The sequence below is a fragment of the Chlamydotis macqueenii genome, chromosome 27, assembly GCF_036417535.1.
Source record: "Chlamydotis macqueenii isolate bChlMac1 chromosome 27, bChlMac1.mat, whole genome shotgun sequence".
In the NCBI taxonomy this organism is placed as follows: Eukaryota; Metazoa; Chordata; class Aves; order Otidiformes; family Otididae; genus Chlamydotis; species Chlamydotis macqueenii.
The window spans coordinates 4,098,916-4,114,939 of NC_141582.1; the positions used below are offsets into that span (position 1 = coordinate 4,098,916).

A 16,024-nucleotide genomic window follows, 5' to 3' on the forward strand; every position below is an offset into this window, starting at 1 on the left:
GACAAAGGCTATTGTCAGAGACCCTGAGCACGCTACTGGACTCGATCAGCGAGCCGCGGCCCGCGGCGGGATGCTGCTCGCGCTGCTCCCTTTCCAGCACTGGCAGGACACACCCGGCCCACGCCACCGCAGCATTACCGTCACTGCCGCACCATAGGCAAAGCCTCCGGGAAAGTACCTGCAAAGAGAGCACTCCTGTCCGGGCTTGTTTCGGGGACCGATAAAAACTCACCCAGCTCTGCGTTTAAGGCCGGGTCCCGCTGGCAGGACCTGCTGCAGCCACCAGCCCTGCTTGTGTCGGACGGAGCCCTAACACAGCTCCAGGGCCAAGGGGCTGGGGATGCGAGGGGTCCAGGCAAGGCTGGCCGGGGTGATCAGGGACATCGGCACATTTGGGGCCCTCACAAGCACTTTGTACTGACGACGTTAAGCGTGCTCCTTCGCAAGATGGCGTGTGGCAACAACCCCGTCAGAGGTGGTATGGGATGAATGAGTTCTACTTCTGTGGTCACTGCGTCAAAGCGGGATGAAAGTGGACAAGACCTTCACGAAGAGATGTCCAGGGAATGTTCAGCACCAGCAGCTCATGTTCTGCCCCGTGCCTTTAGCAAAACCCCAGTCGTGCAGACCCTCTGCTGCAGGGTATGAAATGAGGTCCTGGCAAGAGTACGAGCCAGCGGCGCGCAGGTGAGTTTTAGCAGTACTGGCAGGATTATGAGATGCACAAAGGTGCTGAGAAAATGAGGCTGTGATATAGAGAAGGAATTTTATAGAGTTTGCTTTAGATCTCCTGTGGCTCAGGGTACAGGTAATGCGTAAGGAAGCGTTATAAAAAGGCAATACATCACTCCGGCTCGAGGAGTTCTGCAGCAGTGTCCCAGCCCAGCTCCTTAAAGCCAGCACACCACGCTTAGCAAAGACAAACATCATGGGTGAGCAGGACCAGCTCCGCCATCCCTGTTCTGACACTGGAAATAGAAATTAAGCTAGAAAATTTACCCTGAAGTCCTGCGGCTGAGCTCAGTGCAGTAACTGAAGTGGGGAACACTTTGCAATGTTAATGGATGTTTGCGTTCTCCCTCTTGAGATCCCTAATACTTAACCACCAGATCCAGCCCTTTTCTCGCAGATCTGCAGCACATCCGGCGGCTCCCGCGCCTCCTGCTGCTGGGACGGGCCTCGCAGCCGGCCGCACGCCTGAGCGGCTCCAACGCATCCAGACAAGCGCAGAAAGCTGCGAGCACAGCCGGGAGGAACGCAGAGCTTCGCATAAATAATCTGAAGATTATGGAAGGTGGTTTTAAAGGTCAGGACTTGCTAATTAAGTTGATTTAATAAGAACTTAACAAAGCAAGCACCACTTGCATACCAGGAGCATTCTTCTCCCATGATGAATTGCTTTGTATGAAGTAGCGTGTTGCGGGGCAGAGTCACTCCACACACTGTTGCCATAGAGCTCTATTGCCCTAGCACAAAAACCAGTTACAAACCACGCATTATTTGTGCCCTATTACATCTGAGCATAAAACACTACAGAGAAAGTCAGCGTCTCGCCTCCCAAAACGTATCCGCACAAGCGCCTGAGAACCGTATGAGCGTGCGCTACAAAACGCTAACGAAACATATCGAAAAGATTACAGGTTTTGTGTTAATAACCACACTTCCAGCTCGCTCCAGCGCCAGCAGTGTTCCGGCTAGCGCTGCCTCTTCGAAGCGTGCGTGTGGCAAGGCACAGCCAGACTGACACTTAATTATTGAGATTTACTTCACAGAATGTCTTGCACAGAATTTTAAGCTGGGGAAACGTTTGGCCAGAGCAGACAGAATTAACTTCTGTAACACACAGATGTTCTGCAGGAAAAGCGCAGAGTGTGGTTTTGGGTGTTTTTAATGAGGAAAAGACATGCAAATATTGTCACCTTTTGATGTGAAGTGACCTTGGGGGATGCAAGGGTTGCACTGCATCCATTTCCAAAGGTCTTCAAAGTCTCTGCACAGCGTTTGAGCCCGCGGTGGTGTGCTAGGCTCAGCACCAGAGAGGAGCATGCCATCCGGAGGCATCTCTGCAGGGATCGCTGACTTCCCACTAGGAGATTTGTCTTTTTATGTCTTGCTTTGAAGGCCTAGTGAACTTCAGAAAAGCAAGAGATTAGAAGGATTTCGGGACCGAAGCCTGACTGACTGGACCGGTACAATATTGGCAACACATGCAAATGCTGTGCTGCTCTAGTTACCCCTGTTTGAAACAGGACAGGGGGATGTGATGGGGCATCTCATTCCCACCTAACACACCCCTGCTCACCAGAGCTGGGTGCATGGGACGCGGCCATCTCCCTGACCCTCCTGCTCCTGCCTACGCACATCCGCACCGCCCCTGCAGCGCCACGGGACAGACCGTCCACCTGAAAGCTGCCAGAGGCATAAACTGCTGATCTTCCTAAATTAGAGACAAGTCCTCTCTCTTTGGTCATTCCCTTAGACCAAGCAAACCACCGAGTCCAGGCGTGCCGGGCAGCCTTGCGCGAGCTGCGTACCGCAGGCCGCATGCGACCCAGTTCGCTGCAGCAGCAGAGCGGCTGACACACCTGCCCAGGGAAAGAAAATGTGTTTGTGCTGTAATTAATTTGCTGCAATTAGCTTGTAGTGATTACTTGAGCACACAAGTTAGAAGATTTTTTTTTTTTTTCCTCCTCTGCAGCACCCTGGGTGCGGCCTGGAAGAGGGTGCACAGGCTGCGGGAAGGAAGAATTTGGGAGGAAGGAGGCTCAGAAACGTCAGGCTGCACAGACGAGTGATGTGCCCTATTTCCGTAAATCATTCTCTCTGCAAAGAGGCAGTTTAGCTTCAGAAATACCAGCATCTGATGGTATTACCCAAAACACAACAAATGAAGCAGCCCCGCAGCTACAAAACCCAAGAGATGCCTACTCATCTGTGAACAACCCATTCTCCTCCACACACGGAAGGCAGCGATGCAAGAGCTCCAATTAATCACACAGAGCCCCTTCAGTGTCTTTTACCGTCCCCAGAGAGAAAACAATTAGATTCTGCGCTGCTTCTGACCCTTTCCTGCGCAAGACAGAAGGCACAAGCACCAGGCAGCACAGCCGAGGAGGCTCCGGATGCGCGGAGCTCAGGCAGCTGCTGGGATGGGGAAGAGCAAGGGTCTCTCTGCCCACCCCATTCCTTCTCGCGCTCGATCCCCTTCGGGAGGCAGAGGACGCGAGGACGAGAGGCACATAAGCTACCCCGCTGGTATACAAGAGATTTTTAAACACCTAACATGAAATCAGCAGGAGTTAGCGACGAAGAGGCGTCCCCTGGGCCACAACCTGCCACCGCTCGCCACGCAGCTCAGCGGGGAGAGCTCGGAAAGCTCCAAACGCCAACTCCAAACAGGGCTACTGCCTCTCTGCCTTTCCCTGCACCACTTGTGCCGAACTAAACGATGCACAAACAGAACGCAACGGGGAAAATCTTCAAAGCAGACAAAGACAGCCAGGCAAACCTCAAAATTCAACGCCAGTTTTGTGTCTGTCTCCCCCCGTCACAGCTAAGACTTTGCCCCACAGTGTCCGCGAGCTCTGCCATCACACATGCCGACATCCACACCCATTTCACCGAACATGAAGATGACTGATAGCGTTGCTCTGTTCCGTCAAGTCAATTAGCCCAGCGATTATACTGATGTAGCACATCCCTTTGATTAAATGCCAAATGAAGATGAAGCACCGAACACTGCCTATTAAGTATATTTGCCAACAGATTTCATATGTCATGGCAAAAAAACTCCAAGCGCAAACCACAGGGGTCTCATTTCTTCCTAGACGAGACGGGGCTATTCAGTCTCCGCTGCTGGCAGGCAAAATAACGCGGGCTTCCACAGAGCAACACTTCTATTCATCTTCCTCCTTAGGAAAATTCTCTTCTCTCCTGAAGGTTTGGAAGGAGTCTTTTAAAAATAAATCTGTTCAGTTTGGGCTTTTAATTGCCTTTGCAAGGTAAAAGAATCATTTCCACCACCAAAGGGAGGTTTGTTATCATTGGAAGGATGACCCCAGCAGCGAGGCAGGGAGGGATTTCACAGTCCCAGAGGAGATGGCAATGAGAAGCCAATTATGCAGCATCACCGGTGCAAAGGAAAGCCAAAGCAGCTCTTGTGGCACTGCTCCCCGCGGCGCGCGGCACGGAGCTGCGGCAGAACGACCCGCAGCCGCCTGCAGCCAGCCGGCCATGGGCAGTGAACTTCTTCCCATGGGAGGAAAAGCCATGAAAAGCAGGGCCCTGCCGGCAGCAGATCGAGACGGTTTTCCTTCCTCTGGCATCACAAGGTCCCCTCCACGAAAAGCCTGCTCCCGCTTCATCGCACAGGCTCACCTACAAGTAGAATCCCTTGTAGTGACAGAGCCCTACGGCACTGCCTTCGGGACAGGGCTACTGCCCTGTGACTCAGTGACTTTAAACACTGCCTCTCCCCAAAACACGGTTCGGGTTAGGTTTGCTGCCTTGGTTTCACAGGCACAGCTGCCACTCAAGGCTGCTCTGCTGTGCAAACCCTTTGGGTGTCGCTTCCCTCAAAGTGAGACGGCGTCAAGGTTACCAAGCAGTGCCTACAGCATCCTCTGCTACAGGGCTGGCTATCTTATGGGCTACCATATCATAAATACACGATAACAGCAATAATTCTATGAATATATAAAATGACATTTGCATCACGACTGCAGCTTTCCAAGTGGCATGCCCAAACATCTCTCATCTGCAGCATACAGTGCTCCTCAACACCAAAACACAGAGCAATCCACTTTGCTTCAGTTCATTACGGTGCAGAGAAGCGGAGGGGGACACAGATTCATCATCTATGTACGATTTGTTCAACTTGGCAGAAAATTCACAGACCTGCAGGCCACGGTGGTGAGCTGTGCATTAAACCAAAAGTTTCCCCGATGCAGAGTCGGCAGCAGCAGGTCACTGCGCTTCCTTGAGAAGCTGGAGAAGCGGATGGGCACCTTGCTGGGATTCCTGGTTCATGAACCCATGGCTCTGCACACATCGCTGCTCCCTTCCAAAGGCACAAGAGAGCCTGGAGCCGAGCGCGCGCAGAAGGAAATGTCAAAGCCTGTTATTTCCGAGATGCAGGAGCAGGGAAATGGCCGCAGTCTCAGACATACGCCAACCAGGCTGCTCTTTACAAGATGGTGCTTCATCTCCAGCAGCACTCACAGGACGGGTTCTCGGCATGCAAAGGGCACTCACCGGCTGGTTTGGCGTGCAGTGCTTGTAGCGCCCATGTGAAACGGGATCGCGTTTATTGCAGCTCTTTGCATTGCAGTGGGTTAGCTAAGAAACCTGGTCTCTTTGTGCTGACTGCAGTAGAAAAAATAAAATCCTTGTGAGCTCCCTCTTTTCCAAGGGATGGAGTTACTTTCATTTCTGCTCCCCCTAAAGCCAAGGAGGAATAAACATCTCCGCTACAGACGAGTGCCCAACTGCTGCAGACCGGGGTCTGCATGAACAGCATTCCTCCTGGACAGATAAGGCTGGTCTTCCATCAATTTTTTTTGCCTTCAAATCCTCTGAGGTTTTGGGACCCCGGCGGGAGGGGCTCAGAGATACCCAGCACTGGAGGGTCCGCAGCTCATCCAGCTCCTAAGGCTCCCCACAGACCGGACCCTGCCGAACGCTTTGCTCTCACCATGGCTGTGCCAGACAGAGTTTTCGGATGCAAGGCAAGCCTTCGGTCCAAACCCTCTGCCCGTACGGCAGGGAGACGGCAGAGCTCGGTGGGAGACCCGTGGCTGGGCAGCGCCGGGCTCTGGCAGCGAGTGGCTGGGGAGGCTGCACGGTGCTGGTCGGTGCCTCGGCAAAGCTCTGCGGTCAGCGTCGCTCCCAGAGCACTGGACCCTCCATCCCCAGGCACAGAGGACTCGTGCCCCAGTGCAAAACTCACCGTGGCAGCGCTGGTAACACAGGCATCGAGCCCAGATGCTGGCGAGGGCTCACCCTACCGCAGTCGCAGCTCCCAGCCCAGCGCCTGCCGCACGGCAAGGGCAGCTCTGGGACACGCGATGGTTGGCCTCGCCGTCCTGAAACCAGCCTCTGCTCGCCGCCTCTCCACCGTCCCCATCGCCGGTGCCCAACGCCTCTCCCTGTGGGCGCGCAGGTCACGCCTCGCAGCCGGTGCTACCCGTGCGGGACGGCCCAGCAAGCTCAGCCGCTGCTCCGCTCCCACTGTCCTTCCTGCAGCTCTCCTGGAGCACAGCCGGCGGGCACGGCAACGCCTGGCTCCGGGCTTGCATCAGTGCAGTCGATAGAGCAAACAGCTTCCGCCTAACCTGTAGGAGTCCTACCGGCAGGAAAAGGATTTTATGCTTTCATGTTAGTTTTCTTTGCTCAGTGAACCATTTGTTTCTCTGAAGACAAAGAGGAAAGGAAAAAATTCATCCGTTATAAAATCCCTGTGATTCATTTTTCGCTGCTCTTTATGTGTTGACGCAAACCATGCTGGAGAAGGTGAAGAAAGTATGTTTATTTCTGGTTGAAGACTGATTACATCACTGTAATGGATAATGTAATAGAATAATCTTATACTCTTGGGAGAAATCTAAGAATAAATATGAAAAAGTAAAATATTTTGTTTCTACTGTCTCTGAAGATGAGTGATGATTAAGTGCTGTATTTACAGGATCGTTATCATACGCTAGACTCTGTGCTGAATAAATATTATCTTGAAAGGGTAAAAAAATCCATTGAAATATTTTAACTCACCACAAAATTAAAAAAAAAAAATCAATCCATGTATTTGTCCAAAGCGAAGGTTAGTTACATGTTAATTATTGAATCCACACAGGATCATTGTCCAAGAAAGCATCTTCTCCTTGCTGACCAGTCCCTCTCTGCAGAAGAAGCCTCAGTGCTTTTCCTTGTCTCGGCTGCCGAACTGTTACTGGTTCTTCAGGCTGCAAGAGAGAAACGAAGCAGAAGTCACTCTCCTCCCTGCCGTTCCCAGCCAGAGCTGCTCCGGGGGCATCCCTGAGCTCTGCCCATGCGGCTCCTCCGCCCTTGCCCAAGCCGCCCCAGGAGCATCTCCCCTCACCGGCAGATGGTACCCACTCCCTGGGACGGTACCCATTTGAAAACAATCATACTTTCTTTAGATCCTCAATTTAACTTCATTTAAGAGCGTACCAAACCCTCAAAACTTGCCTTGTTCTCCACACAATGCATTTTTGGCCCATGAGGAATTTCTCACTCAGCAAGCACTGGCGATCTCAGGTTTGCACTTTGAGAAATCAGGCTGATGTTTGTGCTTTACATTAAAGTAATTGATTCATGCACCCGACACCAGGAAACAGGATTGCAGCAGCCATGCCAGGGCTTTCAGACTGTGATCCAAACAGAAGGTATCAGAGGGGTCTTTATTTTCACTTGCATTAAAAGGGAAAGGAGATAATTTAATCCTATAATGAGAGAAAGTATTACAAATTCTCTCTTCATAGGCAGTGTAATTATTCAGCTGTTCTCTGGAACTGAAATAATGACAAATTAAAATGCCTTTCAGTTCCATCTACCTGTTATAACTATTCTTCTTCTGGATTTATTATCACTCCAAAGGCTTCTTTACATTTTAAGCAGCAGCCGCTATATGTTACAGCCAGCACATGGCAAACGTTACTGCTAACGCTGAAAGCTGCAGCCATCAAAGTGAGAACAAAACCATTTGGCTTTGTTGGAAAGTACACAGCACAACTCAAGCATTTAGTATCATTTCCTGAAATTTATTTGAAACCTTATATCAAAGGGAGCATTCGTTTGGGTGAGGATGTGCAAGGAGGGAGCCCAGCCTCCCCATGCCAGGGGCTGGGAAACTCCAGGGGAAACAGAAACGATGTTTTGCATAAAATCCAACACACGCGAGGTCAGGCCAGGAACTGCCCAGCCTTCCCCTAGCCCTGCTCCTGGCCCCACAAACCCGCCCGGCGCCAGAGCAGCACCAGCTGCAGCCGGCGCCCGAGGACGGGCAGGGCACCCACCTGGCATCGCCTGGCCCCAGCGGCACGGTGCCGCCTGCCCTCGCCGTGCCTTCTGCGTGTGCCGTCGCTGCCTCGGACACCGCAACCAGGAACAGGCTTCAGCCACAACAGGCTGGAAATATTTGTTTACACTTTCTTAAATAGATTGAAAAAAAATCTGCAATCCTGGTGAAGAGTGCCATTTCTCCAGGCGCGATACTGACAATATTTTGATTAGCTCCGATTTCAGAATAGCCAGGCAGCTTATGGTACCAAATACCCTGTTCTAATCAGACATCTGTGCTTTCAACCAGCAAAAATAAAAAAGAAAAAAAATGAACAAAACCTCACAGGCACCCAGTCGGCTGTCACTTGCTCCTCCGCAGGCCGTTAATCATTGGGTTGCAGTCTGTGAAAGCCCAGATGGCGAGGTGAGGGGCTGTGCAGCACACCCCTTCCAAACCGGGAACGGCCGTTCCCAGCCTTCTCACCCCAGCACTCATCCCGACTGAGCACGGCCATCCCTCGGGACCCTTGGATTCCTACAGAACCGACTTCACCCCAGCGAAAGCTGCAGGATTGGGTCCCCTCTCTGCAAAATCCTAAAATTAATCAGAAAGCCTGAGTTTGAAAGGGAAACCTAGACATGGATTAGCATCTCTGAATGTGCAAATGAGCGCTTATAAGCCCTGGAATAGGCTGTGAGCTCCAGTTGTGGCAGGGAGGTCTGGCTGATCAAAGAGACAAAATAAAGGCAAGAAGATAAAATTCCTCTTTGTAGAAGCGGGAATCATTATCCCCATAGAGTCAGACTCTTAATTACCGGGGCCAGGTCTCGGCCCCCGCCGCTGACAGCGGAACGGCAGAGCTCACAGCCTTCGCTATCCCACCTGGGGTACCTGCGCCCGGCCCAGCCATGGCCCTGGCACCAAACGGGGCTCTGGCCCCGCTGCTCTGTCTGCCTTTGGCCCCCGAGGAGCTGCTCCAGGCCCGGAACGGGCCATCAGGCGCACCCTCCCCAGCACAGCTCTTTGCTCCCGGCCGCAGTGGTGAGCGCAGCACTGGTCCCCAGTCCACTGCCCGCGTGCTAAAGGGGGGGCAGCACTTTTTGCAAAGGCCCACGTTACCACTGCACGAGCATTGCTTTGACCCAGAATTTGAATCTCCTCTGGCTTCTTTCACAATTGCCTGGGACAACTTTCATTCTCTATTCTTTGTTGAAAATCACTTTTAGCAGTGGTTTTTCACCTTTCCAGTTTACCTAAACCAGAAAAGAGGGAAGTTTTGTTTCTTTCAGCCTAAGGCAGGCAGTGAGGAGCAAGGCTAGCGCGTGATCCCCTCCCAGTATTTCAGAGATGCGGTGCTCTCCTTCCCGCGGCTCCTCACAAGCTGGTGCTTCGGCTCCACCGGTCCCCATAGAAACGGAGCTGGTGCTGCCCGCGGTCCAGGTGAAGCGGGCACCGGCACCGCGCCCGCCTCGGGCCCTGCTCATCGTTCTGCTGCTCTGCTGCTTGGTGGGAGAAGGAAGGCAGAAGGGGAGATTAAAAAAAAACCCACCACTTCTATTTCTAGAAAGCAAGTCAAACAATGACTCAATCATCTCTACACAGTTCATAAATCCCTAATTAAAGGTTTAGCGCTCCTCCCCGCTGCAGATGTTCCAGAGTCCAGCCACATTTCCAAACCTGCCCCCGTGTCGGCGCGTGTGCACACAGCCACCAGTGCCGCTCATCCGAGCCCAACCGGGAGCTCTGCTTCCCCGGGATGGGTCACAGCGGCCCGTGCCCAGCTGCTCTGGGTGAGCGCACGTCCCCGTCAGAGCTGCGATGAACACTGCTGACCCCTGACGTGAGCAGCCTGGGTGCCAGATTCGTGATGCCTTAAAAGAAATATTCTTCTGTATCTGACTCTAGCCCCAAATTCCTGACTATATGATAGAAAAAAAAAGGATGTATTTTCATTAATTTTCAAATATACCTGCACCCTGGAGAAGAACTGGGAGCCACTCGACATTATCCTGCTTTGCGCATTCGTTGCCCAGAGGGATGAGGACTAGCTCCACACCAGCTACCTCCTCCCGCATCTTTTATTCCACAACCAAACACCAGCCAGGACGCTTTCAGCTTCACCCCCCACCCCACACCTTCCCCATCTTTTGGCTGAATCCAGCCAGAAGCACTCAGGCCAGCCCCTGAAATTCCCACGAACAAATGGCTGGGCTCCCACCTGGACACCCCCGAGGGAGGAAGGGGTCGGGTGCCAGGCCTGCAGCCTCCGGTCCCGCTCTGCTAATGGAGCCGCAGCACGCTGCGACGGAGGGTCCCGGTACTGCGAAGCAGCGGTTGAAGGGCTGCCGTGCGGTGGGTTATTTAAAGCGGCTCTCGCAGTGGCTGGGTTGTGCGTTGCTCTCTGGAGAGCTCTCCAGGACTGTAATAAATACCCACAACTTGACTCATTCCTCATGAAAGTTCTCTCCTAAAGCAGCTCCTCAGGAGACTCATCCGCCCGGTACCGGGGTGCCACCAGCTTCCAGCCTGGAATTGCCCCCCCCGCTAACCTGTCCCAGAGCAAAACCCCTCGCCTTTACACACTGCTCATATAATTAAACAAAAAAGGAGGAAGTATGACAGCTACATAAAATGTTTTGTTGCCTTGGCAACTGCAATCCACTGGCTTCAGACTGAGTTACAAGGAAGAGTACACCCTTGACGCTAACCAGCGGTAACGAGAACAGCAAAAGCCAGAGGCAGAGCACTGGCCAAGGCAGGCGGCCGCCGCAGGAACGCTCCCTCGCCCCGCAGCCCGCGTCCACCCACCCTGCCCCAGCGAGAGCCGAGGCGCCGCCATGGCCCATCCTTGCTCTGGGACAAAGCGGCAGCGGAAACTCCACAGAAGTAACAGGTCTGGACTTCAAAATTAACTTTCTTTGTGTAGAAGAGGTAATTGTAGAAAGCTACCAAACCATAGATGCAGCTCTGCCAAAATCTGGTGTTTCTGCTGCCCCGCATGCACATGTACCTGCAGTCACTCGTGCAACAGTCGAGACACGATGTAGAGTAACTTTTCACAATGGATTCATTTACAGCACTAGAAATGAAGATTTCTTTATCTTTGTCTGCGCTGGAGATGATTTCTGTACTCAGGAACGTGAGCTGTACAAACTGCTTCACCTCCTCGCATTCTTTTGCCACCCACTATCACCACAAGCACCCGGCCTGTGCAGCCGGCTCTGTCCGAACACCGGACCAGGTCACCGCTGTGCCCGCGGCAAACAGAACTGCGTTCCTGAGACCCCAGGCTCATTTTGGGGCTGCATCTCCAGGGTCATCCCCATTCAGCAGTGCACGGCCGTCACAGACCCCTTGGATATGGGGGGAGAACCCATTCAGGATCAAAGACGGGGTAACTCACTCCCCTCAATTCCCACACAGGGGAAAATGAAGCTGCAAAACCAGCTTTAAACATGGAGACTAAAATCTGGTTACGTACTAATTACAGGGTGGGAAGAGCTTTTGTTGCGCACAAACCCAAGCTGCCAATCTATTGTCTGCCATGCCTCACTTTCCTACGGGCCCTGGAGAGATCCGTGCTGCTTCCCGATACTTAGCTTCCAAGAAAATTGTGTAAGAGTGAACAATGGACGGAGGAAATAGAATAATCAGAGCAATTTCCCATAGAAATTGGTCAGACCAGTGTCTCTAATTGGCATCCCATTATTATATTTGTAACACACTTTCTTTTGAATGTATTACTTTGTTTCCTCTCGTACTGAATGCCCATGAAAATCTCTTGGGACCAGATTTCAGTCATTATGAAGAGATTATAAGAAACTAAATTTAGAAAGACTGATAGGAATATTAATTTGCAAACGAGGAAGGTCCTTAAAAAAAAAAAAGCGTGAATCCTGCAGGCCTCTGTGCCACTCTGGTGTTCCCTGCACAGGCTGGCTGGATCCTCACTGAGATGAAAGAGAAACGGGCCTTCGATCTATAATCATCTGCTTCCCGAGCTCTGGAAAGCGCTGGGAACTACTGCAAGGGCCACCGAGCCTTGACACTCAAACCGTTTGGTTTGCTGGCGTCCCAGTGAGATGGACTGGGACAGCGGGAGCCTCCACAAACCAGACCCAGCTCTCCCCACATCGTCTGCTGCCTTCTTCCGGACCGCCCCGTCTGTTCAGGACAGGATTTGTCTGTGCCCTGCTGTTCGGCATCACCCCCTGGTCCCCTGGCCTTCCTGCTCCGGAGAAATCGCTCCCATGAGTTCTAGCACCTGTGAGAGGTTCTTCTGCTGAACGGAAACAGTTTCCAACCCGGAACGGGGATTCCTCCACTCCCCCTGTCCTACAGCCTAGCCTCTGCCCGCACGCCCGGCCGGGGTGCTGAGGGTCCTCTCCCCAATGGGCAGCAACAGAGGGACGTGAATGATTCTGTCAGCCCCTGCTGATTCTTTACCTGGACATTCCCTTCAGTCCCAAGCTCTGCGGTGAATGCACACCCTGCCAGGCTCCTGCTCCAGCTACAGAACGAAATGAAGCAGAAGGATCCTTAGTCTTCGTAATTTTTGTCAGAGCAAGTTGGAAGAAAGCATTTTGGAAAGCAATAGATGCAGAAGGAATTGTCTTTCAGCAGAATTGTCTGACTGTGGAGATGACACTCTGCTAATTGCAGTTGACTGAACAACAAAAGCAGAAGGTGTGGGTATAAAACATCCTCTGGATACTGAAAAGAAGCAGCACATCTTTTCCTTACATCTCTGTTTCCCATCCGTGAGGCTGCTCTGATTTGAAACGAACTCCTTTCTCCTTTGCAACAACACCAGCAGCAGCAACAGCAGTAACAACACAAACTCAGAAGGGCTGGCAGGGGAAGGACAAACTACAGCCCTGTGCCGGGCAGCACACCACTACTGCTCCCAGCCCAGGTTTCCGATGGGAAGAGCCGTCAGCTCTGTTTTCCAGCGGTGGGTACGGCCGCAGACCCATCAGCACTGCCTGTGCACCGCGCAGGGACATGCCGTCGTTAGAAGGACAAAGAGAGACAGGGAGGTGGAGCGGCAAAGGACTCGCGGAAGGTCCCAGGCTGCTCGTGGCACAGTCTAAAACCACGTCTCGCTCGCCTGACCCCAGCCCTCCTCTCCCCAAAACCACCTAGGCCAGTAGGTGCACTGGGTCACTGCGGCCACTCACCAGCTGCCTCTCCTCCCACGTCACCCGTCCTCTGCAAGAGCAGGAGGGAGCACACCACCTCATTAGGAAGTCCGACGCCATCAGTTCCCTCTGCTAATTGAGACCCTGAGTACGACTACATGCTCAGTGCAGACAGGGGAGCACGTGGAGGACGTTCAACTGCTCCGTGCATAAATAGGATAGAGCCAACCTGAACAATACTGGGGATCTCTGAAGGGCTAACATCAGCTGGGGAAGGTCTGCATTTATCCTTTGGCAGCTTAAGCAAAATCAGACAATAGCACTTACTGCTGGTTCCGACCACCCTGCCTCATCCTTACCCTGCCCGTCAGGCCACCTGAGCTGTTTCAGTAGCTAATGACACCTTTTATATCCCTCCCCTAATCCGGGCAGTCCCAAGTGCTCCAGCCCAAAATGGTTCCCAACGCTCACATGTAAGTGTATTAGGAGAGATTAGCTCATTAATCTACTCTCTGGTACCACGTATCTTTATCACTTCATTTTAATAATTTGTACTAATTGACAGAGCAGGCTCCCTCCAAGTCTCAAAGTTGGGTAACACATAATTGCTCTAAATCACAGCATAAACATTTTCACTTGGAAACACTTAATCCCATTATGCTCCCAGTGTCTCTTGCAAGGTTTAACACATGAAAGAAGCTGCAGACTCTGTATCGCAAAGCACGAATGCCTGTGGCATCAGGACCAGACATCGTTAACGTCTTGGGCACTGCTGCCCATTTTTTCTTCACCCGACCCAAACCAGCAGGCACTGCTCAGTCTGGCGAGAGGATGGGCAGGTATCCGGGTTCCCCAGCATCCTCTGACAGGTTCCAGTGGGGAGGGACAGCAAACCTGTAACCTGGCTGAGGACATGGGGCAGAGATGCGCGATGCTATGAGCTTTGTGCTGTGAGCGCATACGGCGCTGCCGCGAGCAGAAGTAAGGAGTGCTCCTGCCCAAAAGCCGATCACCCATGAAGGACGGGCTGGGGATGAGGGCATCCCTGAGGACGTGCAGAACGACGTCTTGCAGAGGGGTTTCCTGAGAAGGAGAGCTAGGGGAGGGGTCTGCAGGAGAGAAGGAAGATGTCCAGGAAAACAGGACATCCCCGTAACACACTTCCCCTCTCCAGGCAGGAGCGCTGTCCCTGGGACCTCTCCAGGCTCACGGACCCCCAGCCCCAGCTGAGCCTGAGGGATCATCCCCAACCCAGCAAACCAGGACAAACCTCCAGCAGCAAAATGCAGCAGGCTGCGTGGAAAGCGTGACACGCCGACAGCAGGATTTCACCGGGGTGTGCCGTGACCGGCAGGAAGCTGGGAACAAGCAGCCCCCTCCACTTCGGTGGGGCTCCAGGCAGCCCATCCGGGCTCAGCCCTGCATAGCTCAAGCTGGAGGTGCCTCCAATATCCACGTCTGCAAAAGACCCAAAGCTCCTCAGGCGATGGGGCTATTGCAGTGTAAAGCGTTATTATACATCTATCGATCTCGTTATTATAGAGCTATCGATCTCGTTATTATAGAGCTATCGATCCAGGCAGACGCAGACAGACGGGCCACTGGGAAAAGCGCAAGGATACCCACTTGGTCTGATGCTTGGAGCCCTTCAGGTGCGCGTGGTACTGCTCTATGGAGTTCAGGGTGACGCTGCAGGTGCTGCAGGCGTAGCTGCGCTTCAGCCCTGCGGAGAAAACCCAGAGTCAGTGACCGTGCGCTGCCCTCGGCACCGGCCGGGCGCCTCGCGGCAGGCTGAGGGCAGCTCAGGCTGAGCAGGGAGGAAAAACACCGTCGTGTTCGGAATCAAATGGCAGCTGGAAGTACAACTGAGTGAAAATGGCTGAAGAAAGGGAAAAGGAAAGGGGAGGGGATTAAAAAAAAAAAAAAAAAGCATTAGCCTTTTCCCCCAGCAAACTTCTAATTAATTAGAAGGTACTCAGATCGCAAATTTCATTTCCAGCTTCCCAGACACTCCCCTTGCAGTAACCCATCTATTTACTCTTCCAGGCCCTGCTAGCCAAGCGTTAGTGAAGCCTAACGGAATATTTCGAAAAGGCACAGCCTGAGCAGAGCCAAGCAGGGTTCAAAGGCGAATCCCTCCTGGAGACCGCAGTCCCCGCAGCTCGCCAGCGCTGCATCCCTCTCCTGCGCCTTTCACCCGGCGTCATCGCACTCACACTAACGAGCACACGCAGCCCCATTTATTCCTCTGGTTTTTCAGCAGTGAGCACAGTTCAGGGCAATTCCTCGTTAGCGTGTTTACAAGCCAGATCACTTAGGAATTTTTTTTTTTATTTTTTTTTTTTTCTCCAGAGGCATCAACTCCGACGTATCCCGCGAAGCAAGCGGCTGCGTTGCTGAACGCTGCTCTCCGCGAGCCAGCGCCTCGGCAGCCTGCGTCCGAAGGTCAGAGCCTGGCGCGGGTACCAGGTGCCCATCCCAGGGCCGGGAGCCGGGAGCTCCGGTGCCAGACGGATTTACTCTAGGCTGCAATGCTGGTCTGCAGCCCTGACTGCGCAGCAGCGCTGTGCTAATTTTAGCCCTTCACACATACAATAAAACAAACTGCTATTTATAAGGCTGCTGCTCTTGCTGCTGGCCAGCTGAGTACCGCTGAACTCGAAATAATGTCTCGGTGGGCTCAAACTGGAAATGTTATGAAATTTTGTTGTCGTTTTTGTTTTGTGGGAGTTTGGGAGGTTTGGGGTTGTTTGGTTTTTTTTAACCTACTAACAAATCTCTGAGCTGGGCACAGATTGTGGGGAAGAAATAAACCAGGCAATTAAGCAGATTGATGCACATCTCCAACGCACGCCGCAAAGCGATT

General features: G+C 52.6%; 1 protein-coding gene across 2 annotated transcripts in view; it reads right to left on the reverse strand.

The window, feature by feature from the left end:
• Window positions 1–6,506: 6,506 nt before the first annotated feature.
• The window catches only part of ZMAT4 (zinc finger matrin-type 4), a 59,497-nt gene continuing 49,979 nt past the window's right edge, over window positions 6,507–16,024 (reverse strand). For both annotated transcript variants that reach the window (XM_086767908.1, XM_086767907.1), the window contains 2 exons: window positions 14,785–14,881; window positions 6,507–6,956 (listed from right to left, as the gene is read on the reverse strand). In XM_086767908.1, the coding sequence (XP_086624034.1) occupies window positions 6,941–6,956; window positions 14,785–14,881 (113 nt within the window). In that variant the 3' untranslated portion in view covers window positions 6,507–6,940. The remainder of the gene's footprint in view (window positions 6,957–14,784; window positions 14,882–16,024) is intronic.